This window comes from Heterodontus francisci, chromosome 14 (genome assembly GCF_036365525.1).
Source record: "Heterodontus francisci isolate sHetFra1 chromosome 14, sHetFra1.hap1, whole genome shotgun sequence".
NCBI lineage: Eukaryota > Metazoa > Chordata > Chondrichthyes > Heterodontiformes > Heterodontidae > Heterodontus > Heterodontus francisci.
The window spans coordinates 102,199,748-102,216,666 of record NC_090384.1 but is presented as its reverse complement, the minus strand read 5'-3'; the positions used below and the strand labels follow the sequence as shown (position 1 = coordinate 102,216,666).

General features: G+C 47.1%; 3 protein-coding genes across 3 annotated transcripts; all 3 read left to right on the top strand.

Moving 5' to 3' along the window:
• The first annotated feature begins 11,697 nt into the window (after positions 1-11,697).
• On the top strand, positions 11,698-12,894 carry LOC137376923 (S-antigen protein-like). Its single transcript, XM_068045877.1, has one exon. The coding sequence runs from the start codon at positions 11,698-11,700 to the stop codon at positions 12,892-12,894; it is 1,197 nt and encodes a 398-aa protein (XP_067901978.1).
• An 11-nt stretch (positions 12,895-12,905) lies between these two features.
• On the top strand, positions 12,906-13,349 carry LOC137376921 (immunoglobulin G-binding protein A-like). Its single transcript, XM_068045876.1, has one exon. The coding sequence runs from the start codon at positions 12,906-12,908 to the stop codon at positions 13,347-13,349; it is 444 nt and encodes a 147-aa protein (XP_067901977.1).
• Positions 13,350-14,415: 1,066 nt separating this feature from the next.
• LOC137376920 (S-antigen protein-like) lies at positions 14,416-15,312 on the top strand. Its single transcript, XM_068045875.1, has one exon. The coding sequence runs from the start codon at positions 14,416-14,418 to the stop codon at positions 15,310-15,312; it is 897 nt and encodes a 298-aa protein (XP_067901976.1).
• The last annotated feature ends 1,607 nt before the right edge of the window (positions 15,313-16,919 follow it).

Sequence of the window (16,919 nt, the reverse complement as noted above, 5' to 3'; positions counted from 1 at the left end):
ACAGCTCTTCCTTAGCCAACAAGTTGAGTCGCACTTGAAAGCATGTTTATTCCATGTAGTCACCAAGTTGGCCCTAAAGAGGGATAAACAATACCAAAGAGTTTTACTTGGAAATAAAAGTATAAAAAGAGCAAAGAGAATGACTCACAGCAGTTGAAAATACTTCCATTGATATAGGAGCCAGGAGCTTGGATTTTCATCGTTGGCAAGTTTACCGCTGTGAGTAATGGTGTTCTGATTTCTCGCCCACATGAGATAACGGCACTAAGCCAAGTGAATTTGTCAGGTTTAATATGCATTTAAGGGAATTGGTAAAAGAACCAAAGGAGAGATGAATTACCCATTAAACTCATCGCAGAAAGTTAAGTCTAGTAATTAACAACGCAAATACCTTTTTAATGATGTGATAATTCTTCATGACTGCCAATCAACCTCTCTTGTCCAAAAAGGAATAATTAAAAGTGTGGAGTCTCATTACCTCAGGTTCTGAATAGTTTTAGAAGATTTTAAAATGTCAAATTTAAAATTTGTTATCTTTTGCCCTTTTTTTCCTCTCAATCTAATGAGTCTTTCCTTCTCTTTGGCTGGAATTTTCTTTTCGCAGTGGAGGTCCCGAGGATTGGTCCAAACGTTGGGGGTAGCCCCGCTTTGGCCATCTGTGGGATTGGGACATGCATTTTACTGGGGTCAGACAATTGCAGCTGTCCTTATTACAGATGGTTACCTGCCCCCAGGAGCTGCCAGCCAATCGGGGGCCCATTGGCTCGTCAGTCTCAGCAGCACCACTGGGAGTAGCGGCCACTGCTGGGACTGCACCTGGAAGAAGATGACACCAAGAAAGGACGCTGCCGTCCCAACCAGATAAGTGGAGTTTGGAATCGCCTGGGCCAGTGAGGCAGGCCCCGGTATGAGGGGGCAAGTGGGGGTAGTGAGGGCAGGCGGCATCGTTGCTGGGGAAGGGGTGCAACCATTTCCACCAGGGGGCCCCTCCATGGACCAAAGTGTACCCAAATAGGAGAGTACCACCCCTCCCGAGCTGGGAGGCTGCTAGGGTTTACCTGGTGGCCTCCCCACATGGTGGAGGTCCCACCTGTCCCTGCTACAATGACAGCTGCAGTGGGAAGAAGTCCTTAATTGGCCACTTAAGTGGCTCAATTGGCCTTTGGGTGAGCGGCCCATCCACCACCTTCCCCAAGATGGCATGGCGGTGGGAAAACAATGGGCACTCCACTCCCCTGGCCTTTTTTGCCATTTTACGGGCCCCCCACACCACCACCGAGCCCATCCCCAACCACTTTCGTCTCTTTCTCTACCTATGCGTAGTTGGACGATGGGCTGCACATAGGTTTTGCAGACAAGCTACAGTGGATGTATGAGGATGGTGCAAGATGGACGAGTGTGACATATCATGACAGCAGATCTACTGGTAGGAGTAGCTACGTCTAACTACCAAGGCACACGATGAGATGCCCTGCTCCAGCAAAATCTGGGCCATTATATCAGCATTTAGCCAGAAACTGCGTGACCGAATTTAGGCTTTCAAGCCCTCTCACTTGCCAATAGAGAAGCTTCACTCCTCATTGAACTAACCCCTTTAAAAAAAAACTCTTGGAATAGATCTTTTGTGAGTGCTTTATTAAATATTCATTAAGCCAACTCTGATGAGTTTCATAATATATTAATTTTTCTGTGACTATCGAGTTATCCAAATTGAGTCCCTTGTGCGTAAAATATTGCGACTGTTTCAAATAGCTGGTGCTTTAAAGCCATCAAGGTTTTTTTCCCCTTTAGAGGGTTCTCAGAGCTCCTTCAGGAAGGGAGGAGTGAGATTTCCCTGCTGATGTCACCTGACAGCAGTGCTGCAGTCGGCAATTGCTTGTTGAAGGACAGGCTACAACAGTACTGTCACATGATCTCTTCCTACATATTCCCAAGTACCTTTGATGAGGAATAGCAAGCTTCAGCAGATGATAAGGGGCCTAAGGATATAATAGCCCCATCAACTATTTTTTTTTAGGTTCCATGATGCTGCCAGCATTGCAACAAAGTGAGGTGAGAGTGACTGCCTTTGACATCAAGGCAGCATTTTACCGAGTATGGCATCAAGGGGAGCCTTAGCAAAACTGAAGTCAATGGGAATCAGGGGGAAAACTCTCTGATGGTTGGAGTTATACCTCGCGCAAAGGAAGATGGTTGTGCTTGTTGGAGATCGATCATCTCAGCTCCAGGATACCACTGCAGGAGTTCCTCAGGGTAGTGTCCTAGGCCCAAACATCTTCAGCTGCTTCATCAATGACCTTCCTTCAATTATAAGGTCAGAAGTGGGGATGTTCGCTGATGATTGCACAATGTTCAGCACCATTCGCAACTCCTCAGATACTGAAGCAGTCTGTGTAGAAGTGCAGCAAGACTTGGACAATATCCAGGCTTGGGCTGATAAGTGGCAAGTAACATTTATGCCACACAAGTGCCAGGCAATGACCATCTCCAACAAGAGAGAATCTAACCATCTCCCCTTGATATTCAATGGCATTACCATCACTGAATCCCCCACTATCAACATCCTACGGGCTACCATTGACCAGAAACTGAACTGGAGTAGCCATATAAATACCGTGGCTACAAGAGCAAGTCAGAGGCTAGGAATCCTGTGGCGAGTAACTCACCTCCTGACTCCCCAAAGCCTGTCCACCATCTACAAGACACAAGTCAGGAGTGTGATGGAATACTCTCCACTTGCCTGGATGGGTGCAGCTCCAACAACATTCAAGAAGCTCGACACCATCCGACACAAAGCAGCCCGCTTGCTTAGCGCCCCATCCACAAACATTCACTCCCTCCACCACCGACGCACAGTGGCAGCCGTGTGCACCATCTACAAGATGCACTGCAGCACCGAACCAGGGCTCCTTAGACAGCACCTTCCAAACCCGCGACCTCTACCAACTAGAAGGGCAAGTGCAGCAAATGCAAGGGAACACCACCACCTGCAAGTTCTCCTCCAAGTCACACACGTTCCTGACTTGGAACTATATTGCTGTTCCTTCACTGTCGCTGGGTCAAAATCCTGGAACTCCCCTCCTAATAGCACTGTGAGTGTACCTACCCCACATGGACTGCAGCTGTTCAAGAAGGCAGCTCACCACCACCTTCTGAAGGGCAATGTGATGGGCAATAAATGCTGGCCTGGCCAGCGACGCCCACATCCCATGAATGAATAAAATAAAATAGGAACAGGAGGAGGTCATTCAGCCCCTCGAACCTCATTTATATCACAGCTGATCTGGATCATAAATCTATTTACCCACCTTGATTTCATCACCATTAATACCATTACCTTAGAAAAATCTATCAATCACAGTTTTGACATTTTCAGCTGACCTCCCAACCCTCAACAGCTTTTTGGGAGAAAGAATTCCAGATTTACACTACCCTTTGTAAGAAGATGTGCTTCGTGACATCACCCTGAACCACCTTGCTCTAATTTTAAGCTTATGGTCTCCTTGTACTGGACTCCCCCACCAGAGGAAATAGTTTTTTCTCTATCTGTTGCCTGAGATGAGGCAAGTAGGTGTCTAATTCTGTGGGCACTTGGAATCTTTGTGGTACTTTCCTCATGGTGTGCCTTTTCTTAATTAGTGCATAGGATGTGGGCATCGTTGGCAAGGCCAGCATTTATTGTCCATTCCTAATTGCTCTTGAGAAGGCAGCGTGAATTGCCTTCTTAAACCGCTGCAGCACCCAGCGACTGTGAAGGAACAGAGATATAGTTCCAAGTCAGGATGGTGTGTAACTTGGAGGAGAACTTGCAGGTGGTGGTGTTTCCATGCATCTGCTGCCCTTGTCCTTCTAGATGGTAGAGGTCTGGGTTTGGAAGGTGCTGTCGAAGGAGCCTTGGTGAGTTGCTGCAGTGCATCTTGTATATGGTACACACTGATGCTACTGTGCACTGTTGGTGGAAGGAGTGATTGCTTAAGGTGGTGGATGGGGTGACAATTAAGTGGACTGCTTTCTTTGGATGATATCAAATTTCTTGAGTGCTGTTGGAGCTGCACTGATCCAGGCAAGTGGAGAGTATTCCATCACACTCCTGAATTGTGCCTTGTAGATGGTGGACAGGCTTTGGGAGTCAGGAGATGAGTTACTCGCTGCAGAATTCCCAGCTTTTGACCTACTCTTGTCGACACAGTATATTTTCTGGCTGGTCCAGTTAAGTTTCTGGTCAATGTTGACCTCCTGGTTGTTGAAGGTGAGGGAGTCAGCAATATTAATACCTTTGAACATCAAGGGGAGATGGTTAGATTATCTTTCTTGTTAGAAAAGCTCATTGCCTGGCACTTGTGTGGCGCAAATGTTACTTGCCACTTAGCAGCCCAAGCCCGAATGTTGCCCAAATCTTGCCACTGCTTCAGTATCTGAGCAGTCACAAATGATGCTGCACATTGTGCAATCATCAGTGAACATCCCCACCCTCACCTTATGATGGAGGGAAGGTCATTGATGAAGCAGCTAAAGATGGTTGGGCCTCGGACACTACCCTGAGGAACCCCTGCAGTGATGTCCTGGAGCTGAGATGATTGACCTCCAATAACCACAACCATCTTCCTTTGTGCTAGGTATGATTCCAGCCAGCAGAGAGTTTTCTCCCTAATTCCCATTGACTTCAATTTTAGTAGTGTTCCTTGACATTACACTCGGTCAAATGCCTTGATGTCAAGTGCAGTCACTCTCACCTCACCTCTGGAATTCAGCTCCTTTATCCACGTTTGGGTGAAGCCTGTAATGAGGTTTGGAGCTGAGTGGTCCTAGTAGAACCCAAACTGAGCAACAGTGAGCAGGTTATTGCAGAGTAAGTGATGCTTGATAGCATTGAAGATTGATGGGGCAGTAATTGGCTGGATTGCATTTGTCCTGCTTTTTGTGGACAGGACATACTGGGGTATACCACATTGCTGTGCAGATGCTAGTGCTGTAACCGTGTTGGAACAATTTGACTAGGGACATGGTTAGTTCTGGAGCACAAGTCTTCGGCACTATAGGCCCATAGCCTTTGCTGTAACCAATGCCTTCAGTCCTTTCTTGATATCATGTGGAGTGAATCAAATTGGCTGAAGTCTGGCATCTATGATGCTGAGGACATAAGCACTTCTGGCTGAAGATGGTTGCAAACACTTCAGTCTTGTCTTTTGCACTCATGTGCTTGCCTCCCCAATCATTGAGGATAGGGTGTTCATGGAGCCTCCTTCCCCGGTTAGTTCAATTGTCCACCACCATTCACGACTGGATGTGACAGGACTGCAGAGTTTTATCTGATCCATCAGTTGTGAGATCGCTTAGCTCTGTCTATCGCATGATACTTCTGCTGTTTAACATACATGTAGTCCTGTGTTGTAGCTTCACCAGGTTGGCACCTCATCTTTAGGTATGCCTGGTGCTGCTCCTGCCATGTCCTCCTACACTCCTAACTGAACCAGAGTTGACCCCTTGGCTTGATGCTAATGCTAAAGTGAGGGATATGTCAGGCCATGACATTACAGATTGTGGTGGAATACATTTTAAAAAAATTTGTTTATGGGATGTGGCCATCGCTGGCTCGGCCAGCATTTATTGCCCATCCCTAATTCTACTGTTGCTAATAGCCCTCATCACCTCATGGATGTCCGGTTTTGAGCTGCTAGATCTGCTCTGAATCTTTCTGTATAATTGATTTTGTGTAATAGTCATAATATTTCAACAACTCACTTTTATACAGGACTTTTAACAGAGTAAAACATTTCAATTTAGGAGCGTAGGTACTGCTAGATGAAATAAATCCAACCTCTTTAGTTCATCCTGATCGTCACATAATCCAATGATACTGGAGTTGTTGAATAATCACAACGATCAATCTTTATCAATGAGTCTACATCAGACCCAGACATAAAGTGAGGAAAACCTCCAGACCTGGAGAGCTTTGGGAACCATAGGATATTCATCTGTTCCCCTAAGAATACAACATTTGCATAACAATTTGTTAAATTACTCATGTACTCTATCCCAAAAGGTTATTTTCTGAAAGCAATCTATCTAATTTGCATTTGAATAAATCAATACTAACTGCTTCCACTGTTCGCATAGGGAGCCTGGTCCACAGATAGACCACTAAAATAATGGCCTCAGTTTTTACTGGGTGGGTGGAGGAAGCATGACCCTGGTTGGGGGTGGCAAAGCCGGACTGTTTATGGACATGGAGCCCCTGCCAATCTTAACCAGGAAAGTCATTAATGCTAGCCTTACCTGCGACACAGATCCTGAAGAATGATTAAATAAAACAACTCTGCAATATTTCACCTTACATCTAATTGCCATGGCAACTTCAGAGGAAGCCTTAGTCCCAGCTCCTTAGCTTCAGAATAAGGCACAGAATTAAGCTTTTTTGGATTTGGGAATCTTTTCAAACTTGCTCCCTGTATGATGGAGGCTTCACAGAGCAAGTCTATGTCTAGAGTAAAGACTGCTTTGTGATGACTGGTCCTATTGCCAAGTTTAAAGCTTTGTTTTAAAGAAACATTAACTAACCCGATTTTTCGACATTGGCACGTAGCCACTAATTAAATCAGCCTGGGCCATCCCATCACAAACAGTTGCCATTCAGGTCATGAATGATGATAAACTGATTAGAACACTCAGATTGGGAAAGTCATACTATGTAATTATAGCTTCAGCTTGGCTTTGTCAAGCTAATTTAGGTGTTATCAAATTGTCAGGATACTCTGTTGCTGTTATTTGATTTGTATGAATTTTGTTCCCTTTTTAAATGAAGCATGTGGTCCTTTGTATTTTATGACAGGTGCTCAGAAACGAAGTGACTCGATAATAAAATGGATGTCCGTGCTCTTTAACCAGGATCAAAAAACAAAAGTAGAGTAACAACTGTGAATAGAATAACCAAAATCACAAAGGATTTTTTAAATATCAAACCTATTCTATCACACAGGTATAGGAAGAGGAGTGTATGTCCGGTGGTCAGCAGGCTAAGGGGTTAACCTAGTGGAGGCAGAGTAAGAAACTGGTTCTGTCCAAAAGGTACAATGTACTTGGTGCCTGTGAGGATAGGGAAGAAGACTGGGGGGAGGTGGGCCAGAAGGTTAACCAAGGCACTGTGGAGTAGGAGGCAGTCAGAGAGAGAGAAGGAAAGAAAGAAAGGAATGAAGGAAAGAAAAGAAGGAAGGAAAGAGGAAGGAAAGGAAAGGAAGGAAGGAAGGACAGGAAATAAAGGAAGGAAGGAAGGACGGAAGGAAGGAAGGAAAGGAAGGAAGGACGGAAGGAAGGAAGGAAAGGAGGGAAGGAAGGAAGGAAAGGATGGAAGGAAGGAAAGACGGAAGGAAGTAAGGACGGACAGAAAGAAGGACGGAAGGCATGCAGGACGGAAGGGAAGAATGACGGAAGGGAGGAAGGACGGAAGGAAGGACGGACAGAAAGAAGGAAGGAAGGAAGGATGGAAGGAAGGAAGGACGGATGGAAGGAAGGACGGAAGGGAGGAAGGAGGGAAGGGAGGAGGGAAGGACAGAAGGAAGGAAAGACAGAAGGAAGGACGGAAGGAAACATAGAAAATAGGAGCAGGAGTAGGCCATTTGGCCCTTCGAGCCTGCTCCACCATTCATTATGATCATGGCTGATCATCCAACTCAGTAACCTGTTCCCGCTTTTGTCCCATATCCTTTGATCCCTTTAAACCCAAGAGCTATATCTAACTCCTTCTTGAAAACATACAATGTTTTGGCCTCAACTGCTTTCTGTGGTAGTGAATTCCACAGGGTCACCATTCTCTGGGTGAAGAAGTTTATCCTCATCTCAGTCCTGAAAGGTTTACCCCGTATCCTTAGACTATGACCCCTGGTTCTGGACTCCCCCATCATTGGGAACAGCCTTCCTGCATCTACCCTGTCAAGTCCTGTTAGAAATTTATAGGTTTCTATGAGATCCCCCCTCACTCTTCTGAACTCCAGCAAATATAATCTTAACTGACTCAATCTCTCCTCATACGTCAGTCCCGCCATCCCAGGAATCGGTCTGGTAAACCTTCACTGCACTCCCTCTATAGCAAGAACATCTTTCCTCAGATAAGAAGACCAAAACTGTACACATTATTCCAGGTGTGGCCTCACCAAGGCCCTGTATAACTGCAGCAAGACATCCCTGCTCCTGTACTCGAATCCTCTCACTATGAAGGCCAACATACCATTTGCCTTTTTTACCACCTGTTGCACCTGCATGCTTACCTTCAGCGACTGGTGTACGAAAACACCCAGGTCTCACTGCATATTCCCCTCTCTCAGTTTATAGCCGTTCAGATAATAATCTGCCTTCCTGTTTTTGCATCCAAAGTGGATAACCTCACATTTATCCACATTATACTGCATCCGCCATGCATTAGCCCACTCACTCACCCTGAAGCCTCTCTGCATCCTCCTGACAACTCACCCTCCCACCCAGTTTTGTGTCATTTGCAAATTTCGAGATATTACATTTAGTTCCCTCATCTAAATCATTAATATATATTGTGAATAGCTGGGGTCCTAGCACCAATCCCTGTGGTACCCCACTAGTCACTGCCTGCCATTTGGAAAAAGACCCATTTATCCCTACTCTTTGTTTCCTGTCTGCCAACCAATTTTCTATCCATCGCAATACACTGCCCCCAATCCCATGCGCTTTAATTTTACATGCTAATCTCTTATGTGGGACTTTGTCGAAAGCCTTCTGAAAGTCCAAATACACCACATCCACTGACTGTCCCTCATCAACTCTAGTAGTTACATCCTCGAAGAATTCTACTACATTTGTCAAGCATGCTTTCCCTTTCGTAAATCCATGCTGACTCTGCCCGATTCTACCACTGTTCTCTAAGTGCTCTGCTATTAAATCTTTGATAATGGACTCTAGAATTTTCCCCACTACCGACGTCAGGCTGACTGGTCTATAATTCCCTGCTTTCTCTCTACCTCCCTTTTTAAATAGTGGGGTTACATTAGCTACCCTCCAATCTGTAGGAACTGTTCCAGAGTCTATAGAATCTCAGAGGATGACCACCAATGCATTCACTATTTCTAGGGCCACTTCCTTAAGTACTCTGGGATGCATATCATCAGGCCCTGGGGATTTATCAGCCTTCAATCCCATCAATTTCCCCAACACCATTTTTCTACAAATACTGATTTCCTTCAGTTCCACTCTCTCACTAAGCCCTGTGTTCCCCACCATTTCTGATATGTTATTTGTGTCCTCCTTTGTGAAGACAGAACCAAAGTATGCATTTAGTTGGTCAGCCATTTCTTTGTTCCCCATAATAAATTCCCCTGTTTCTGACTGTAAGGGACCTACATTTGTCTTCACCAATCTTTTTCTCTTCACATACCTATAGAAACCTTTACAGTCGGTTTTTATGTTCCCCGCAAGCTTACTCTCGTATTCTATTTTCCCCTTCTTAATCAATCCCTTGGTCCTCCTTTGCTGAATTCTAAACTACTCCCAATCCTCAGGTCTGTTGTTTTTTTTTCTGGCAGATTTATATGCCTCTTTCTTGGATCTAATGCTATCTTTAATTTCCCTTGTAAACCATGGTTTGGCTACCTTCCCTGTTTTACTTTTGCACCAGACAGGGATAAACAATTGTTGCAGTTCATCCATGCGCTCTTTAAATGTTAGCCTTTGCCAATCCACCATCATCCCTTTAAGTAATGTTTCCCTATCTGTCATAGCCAGCTCACGCCTCATACCTTTGTTGTTTCCTTTACTAAGATTCAGGACGCTAGTCTCAGAATCAATTATGTAACTCTCCAACTTGATGAAGAATTGGTCACTCATCCCCAAGGAGTCTTGCATCACTAGATTGTCAATTATTCCTCTCTCATTACACAATACCCAGTCTGGGATTGCCTGTTCTCCAGCTGGTTCCTCACCGTATGGGTCCAGAAAACCATCCCATATACACCCCAAGAATTCCTCCTCTATGGTATTGTGACTAATTTGATTTGTCCAATCTACATGCAGATTAAAATCAACCATAATTACAGATGTTCCTTTATCGCATGCATCTCTAATTTCCAGTTTAATGCCATTCCCAACATCACCACTACAGTTTGGGGGTCTATATACAACCCCCACTAACGTTTTCTCCCCTTACTGTTTCTCAGCTCTACCCATACAGATTCCACATCGTCGGATCTAATATCTTTCCTCACTATTGCATTAATTTCCTCTTCAACCAGCAATGCAACTCCACCGTCTTTTGCTTTTTGTCTGTCCTTCCTAAATACTGAATACCCCTGGATGTTCATTTCCCATCCCTAGTCTACTTGCAGCCATGACTCTGTAATCCCGACTATATCATACCCGTTTACATCTATTTGCACGATGAATTCATCCACTTCATTGCGAATGCTCCGCGCTTTAAGGCACAAAATATTAAGGCTTGTCTTTTTAAAAATTACTTGTCCCCTTCCCAATATTTTTCACTGTGAAGGAAGGAAGGAAGCAAGGATGGAAGGAAGGAATGAAGGAAGGACGGAAGGAAGGAAGGAGGGAACGAAGGAACGAAGGAATGAAGGACGGAAGGAATGATGGAAGGAAGAAAGGAAGGAAAGACGGGAGGAAGGAAAAACGGAAGGAAGGACAGAAGGAAGGCAGGAAGGACAGAAGGCCGGAAGGAAGGAAGATTGAAAGGATGGAAGGAAGGACGGACAGAAGGAATGAAAGATGCAAGGAAGGAAGGAAAGACGGACGGAAGAAAGGAAGGAAAGAAGGAAGGAAGGACGGAAGGAAGGGATAAAGGAAGGAAAGACGGAAGGAAGGAAGGATGGAAGGAAGGAAGAACGGAAGGAAGGATGGACGGATGGAAAAAAGGACGGACGGATGGAAAAAAGGACGGAAGGACAGCCGGAAGGAAGGACGGAGGGAAGGTTGGCAGGAAGGACGGAAGGAAGGAAGGAAGTACGGAAGGAAGGAAGGAAGGAGGGAGGGAAGAAAGGACGGAAGGAAGAACGGGAGGAAAGGAAGGATGGAAAAGAAGGGAAGGAAGGATGGAATGAAGGAGGGAAGGACAGAAGGAAGGAAGGAAGGAAGGACGGACGGAAGGAAGGAGGGAAGAAAGGAAAGAAGGAAGGAAGGGCTGAAGGAAGGATGTAAGGAACGATGGTCGGAAGGAAGGAAGCAAGAAAGGAAGGAAGACAGGACGGAAGGAAGGACAGAAGGAAGGAAAGGAGGAAGGACAGAAGGGACGAAGGACGGAAGGAATGTTGGAATGTCGGACGGAAGGAAGGATGGAAGAAGGAAGGAAGGAATGAAGGAAGTATGGAAGGAAGGAAGGAAGGACAGAAGGAAGGAAGGATGGAATGAAAAAGAAAGGACGGAATGGAGAAAAGACGGAAGTAAGTAAGGACAGAGTGAAGGACGGAAGGAAGGCAAGACAGACGGAAGGAAGGAAGGACGGAAGGAGGGACGGAAGGAAGGAAGGAAGGATGAAGGAAGGAAAGAAGGAAGGACGGAAGGTAGGAAGGAAGGACGCACGGATGGAAGGAATGACGAAAGGAAGGAAGGGCGGAAGGGAGAAATGATGGAAGGAAGGAAGGACGGAAGGACAGAAGGAACGAAGCAAGGAAGAATGGACAGAAGAAAGTACGGAAGGATGGAAGGAAGGAAGGAATGAAGGAAGGAAGGATGGACAGAAGGAAGAAAGGAAGGACAGAAGTAAAGACGGAAGGAATGACGGAAGGAAGGAAGAATGGAAGAACGGAAGGAAGAACGATGGAAGGAAGGAAGAAAGGAAGAAAGGACGGAAGGAAGGGTGGAAGAACAGACAGAATGACAGAAGGAAGGACGGAAGAGAGGAAGGAAGGAAGGACGGAAGGATGGAAGGAAGGAGGGATGGATGGAAGGAAGGAAGAAAGGAAGGAAGGAAGCAAGGACGGACGTAAGGACAGACGGAAGGAAGAACGCAAAGAAGGATGGAAGGAAGACAGGAAGGAAGGACGGACGGAAGGAAGGAAGGATGGAAGTAAGGAAGGAAGGATGGATGGAAGGATAGATGGAAGGAAGGACGGAAGGAAGGAACGAAGGATGGAAAGAAGGAAGGAAGGACGGATGGAAAGAAGGAAGGAAGGACGGAAGGAAGGACGGATAGAAGGATGGAAGGAAGGACGGAAGGAAGCAAGGACGGTTGAAAGGAAGGAAGGAGGGATGGAAGGATGGATGGAAGGCAGGAGGGACGGAAAGACGGAAGGAAGGACGGAAGAACGGAAGGAAGGAAGGAAGGATGAAGGAAGGAAAGAAGGAAGGATGGAAGGTAGGAAGGAAGGACGCACGGATGGAAGGAACGATGAAAGGAAGGAAGGACAGAAGGGTGGAATGACGGATGGAAGGACAGAAGGAACAAAGCAAGGAAGAATGGACAGAAGAAAGGACGGAAGGACGGAAGGAAGGAACGAAGGAAGGAAGGATGGACAGAAGGAAGGAAGGAAGGACAGAAGTAAAGACAGAAGGAATGACGGAAGGAAGGAAGAATGGAAGGACGGAAGGATGAACGACGGAAGGAAGGAAGAAAGGACGGAAGGAAGGGTGGAAGGATGGAAGGAAGGACGGAAGGAAGCACAGACGGTTGAAAGGAAGGAAGGAGGGATGGAAGGAAGGATGGAAGGAAGGAGGGACGGAAAGACGGAAGGAAGGACGGAAGAATGGACAGAAGGAAGGAAGCAAGGATGGAAGGAAAGACGGATGGAAGGAAGGAGGAAGGACAGAAGGATGGATGGAACGAAGGACAGAAAGGAGGAAGGACGGAACGTTGAATGGATGGAAGGAAGGAAGGATGGAAGGAAGTTAGGACGGACGGAACAAACGAAGGAATGTCAGATGGAATGAAGGACGGAAGGATGGAAGGAAGGAACGAAGGAAGGAAGGACGGAAAGAAGGAAGGATGGAATGAAGGAAGGAAGGACGGACGGACAGTAGGAAGGAAGGAAGAATGGATGGAAGAAAGGATGGAAGGAACGAAGGAAGAACAGAAGGAAGGAAGGCGAGAAGGAAGGACGGAAGGAATGACAGAAGGAAGGAAGGATGGAAGGACGGAAGAACAGAAGGAAGGATGGACAGAAGGAAGGAAGGACGGAAGGATGGAAGTAAGGACGGAAGGATGGAAGGAAGGACGGACGGACAGTAGGAAGGAAGGAAGAATGGATGGAAGAAAGGATGGAAGGAACAAAGGAAGAACAGAAGGAAGGAAGGCGAGAAGGAAGGATGGAAGGAATGACAGAAGGAAGGAAGGATGGAAGGACGGAAGAACAGAAGGAAGGAAGGATGGAAGGAAGGACGGATGAAATGAAAGAAGAAAGGACGGAAGGGAGGAAAGACTGTCGGAAGGAAGGACGGAAGGAAGATAGGACGGACGGAAGGAAGGAAGGATGGAAGGAAGGAAGGAAGGAAGGACGGAACGAAGGAACGAAGGAATGAAGGACGGAAGGAATGATGGAAGGACAGAAGGAAGGCAGGAAGGACAGAAGGCCAGAAGGAAGGAAGATTGAAAGGACGGAAGGAATGAAAGACGCAAGGAAGGAAGGAAAGACGGACGGAAGGAAGGAAGGAAGGAAGGAAGGAAGGAGGGAAGGAAGAACGGAAGGAAGGAATAAAGGAAGGAAGGAAGGACGGAAGGAAGGATGGAAGGACGGACGGACGGATGGAAAAAAGGACAGAAGTAAAGACGGAAGGAATGATGGAAGGAAGGAAGAATGGAAGGACGGAAGGAAGAACGACGGAAGGAAGGAAGAAAGGAAGAAAGGACGGAAGGAAGGGTGGAAGAACAGACAGAATGACAGAAGGAAGGACGGAAGAGAGGAAGGAAGGAAGCAAGGACGGACGTAAGGACAGACGGAAGGAAGAACGCAAAGAAGGATGGAAGTAAGGAAGGAAGAATGGATGGAAGGATAGATGGAAGGAAGGATGGAAGGATAGATGGAAGGAAGGATGGAAAAAAGGAAGGAAGGACGGATGGAAAGAAGGAAGGAAGGACAGAAGGAAGGACGGATGGAAGGATGGAAGGAAGGATGGAAGGAAGCAAGGACGGTTGAAAGGAAGGAAGGAGGGATGGAAGGACGGATGGAAGGCAGGAGGGATGGAAAGACGGATGGAAGGACGGAAGAACGGAAGGATGAAGGAAGGAAAGAAGGAAGGACGGAAGGTAGGAAGGGAGGACGCACGGATGGAAGGACTGATGAAAGGAAGGAAGGATAGAAGGGTGGAATGACGGAAGGAAGGAAGGACGGAAGGACAGAAGGAATGAAGCAAGGAAGAATGGACACAAGAAAGGACGGAAGGACGGAAGGAAGGAACGAAGGAAGGAAGGATGGACAGAAGTAAAGACGGAAGGAATGACGGAAGGAAGGAAGAATGGAAGGACGGAAGGAAGGACGAAGGACGGACAGAAGGAAGGACGGATGGAAGGATGGAAAGAAGGAAGGACAGATGGAAGGAAGGAGGGAAGAAAGGAAGGCTGGAGGGAAGGAAGGACAGAAGGAAGGACGGAAAGAAGGACGGAAGGTAGGACGGAAGGAGGAAAGAAAGGAGGGAAGGAAGGAACGATGGACGGAAGGATGGAAGGAACGATGGAAGGAAGGAAGGAGGGAAGGAAGGAAGGACAGAAGGAAGGCAGGAAGGAAGGAAGGACAGAATGAAGGAAGGAAGGACAGAATGAAGGAAGGAGGGACGGAAGGAAGAACGCTTGGAAGGAAGGAAGGACGAAAGGACGGACGGAAGGAGGAAAGGAATGAAGGATGGAAGGACGGTAAGAAGGAGGGACAGACAGAAGGAAGGAACGACGGAGGGAATGAGGGACAGAAGGAAGGACGGACGGAAGGACCGATGGACGGAAGCAAGGAAGAATGGAAGGATGGAAGGAAGGAGGGAGGGAAGGAAGAATGGAAGGATGGACAGAAGGACGGAAGGAACGATGGAAGGAAGGAGGGAAGGAATGACGGACGACAGGAAGGAATGACGGAAGGATGGAAGGAAGGAAGAATGGACGGAAGGATGGAAGGAAGAAAGGACGGAAGGAAGGTTGGAAAGAAGGACGGAGGGAAGGAAGGACGGAAGGAAGGTTGGAAGGAAGGACGGAGGGAAGGAAGGACGGACGGAAGAATGGAAGGACGAAAGGACGGAAGGAAGGATAGAAGGACGGAGGGAAGGAAGGATGGAAGGACGAAAGGACGGAAGGATGGATGGAAGGAAGGAGGGACAGATGGAAGGAAGGACGGAAAAGAGGAAGTTCGGAAGGAAGGACGGAAGTAAGGATGGAAGGAAAAAAATGGAAGATGGAAGGACAAAAGGAAGTAAGGAAAGAAGGAGGGAAGGAAGGATGGAAGGACGAAAAGACGGAAGGAAGGAAGGACGGATGGAAGGATAGGAAGGAAGGAAACGAAGGGAAGGTAGGAAGGAAGGATGGAATGATGGAAGAAAGGACGGACGGAAGGATGGAAGGAAGGACGGAATGAAGGAAGGAAAGCAGGAAGGATAAAAGGACTGAAGGAAGGACGGCCGTAAGGAATGAAGGAAGGAAGGACAAAAGGCGGAAGGACGGAAGGAAGTACGGAATGATGGAAGGAAGGACTGAAGGAAGGAAGGACAGAAGGAAGGACGGAAGAAAGGACGGAATGAAGGAAGGAAGGCAGGAAGGTAAGAAGGACTGAAGGAAGGACGGTTGTAAGGAAGGAAGGATGAAAGGATGGAAGGTGGGAAGCACGGATGGAAGGACGGAAGGAAGTAGGGATAGAAGGACGGACGGACAGAAGGAAGGATGGAAGGAAGGAAGGAAGGAAGGAAGGAAGGAAAGAAGGAAGGACGTTATGAAGGAATGATGGAAAAGGAAGGAAGGAAGGAAGAAAGGATGGTAGGAAGGAAGGAAGGAATGATGGAGGGAAGGAAGGAAGGGAGGAAGAACGGAAGAACGGAAGGAAGGACAGAAGGACGGAAGGAAGGAAGGACGGAGGGATGGAAGGATGGAAGGAAGGATGGAAGAAAGGAAGGAAGGAAAGAAGTAGGAAAGGAGGAAGGAAGGAAATAAAGACAGAAGCAAGGAAGGAAGGACGGAAGGAAGGAAGGAAGGACGAAAGGAAGGACATAATGAGGGAAGGAAGGAAGGAAGGAAGGACGGATGGACAGAAAGAAGGAAGGACAGATGTAAGGAAGGAGGGAAGGAAAGAAGGACGGAGGGAAGGAAGGAAGCAAGGACAGAAGGAAGGACGGGAGGAAGGAAGGACGGAAGGAGGAAAGATTGGAGGGAAGGATGGAAGGATCGACACAAGGAAGGATGGAAGGAAGAAAGGATGAAAGGACGGAAGGAGGGACGAAGGACGGGCAGAAGGAAGGACGGATGGAAGGATGGAAAGAAGGAAGGACAGATGGAAGGATGGAGGGAAGGAAGTACAGAAGGAAGGACAGAATGAAGGAAGGAAGGAATGAAGGAAGGAGGGATGGAAGGAAGAATGCTTGGAAGGAAGGAAGGACGAAAGGACGGACGGAAGGAGGAAAGGAATGAAGGACGGAAGGACGGAAGGACGGAGGGAAGGAGGGACAGAAGGACCGATGGACGGAAGCAAGGAAGAATGGAAGGATGGAAGGAAGGAGGGAGGGAAGGAAGAATGGAAGGATGGACAGAAGGACGGAAGGAACGATGGATGGAAGGAGGGAAGGAAGGACGGACGGAAGGAAGGACTGAAGGACGGAGGGAAGGAAGGAATGACGGATGACAGGAAGGAATGATGGAAGGATGGAAGGAAGGACGAATGGACGGAAGGATGGAAGGAAGAAAGGACGGAAGGAAGGTTGGAAAGAAGGACAGAGGGAAGGAAGGACGGAAGGAAGGTTGGAAGGAAGGACGGAGGGAAGGAAGGACGGAC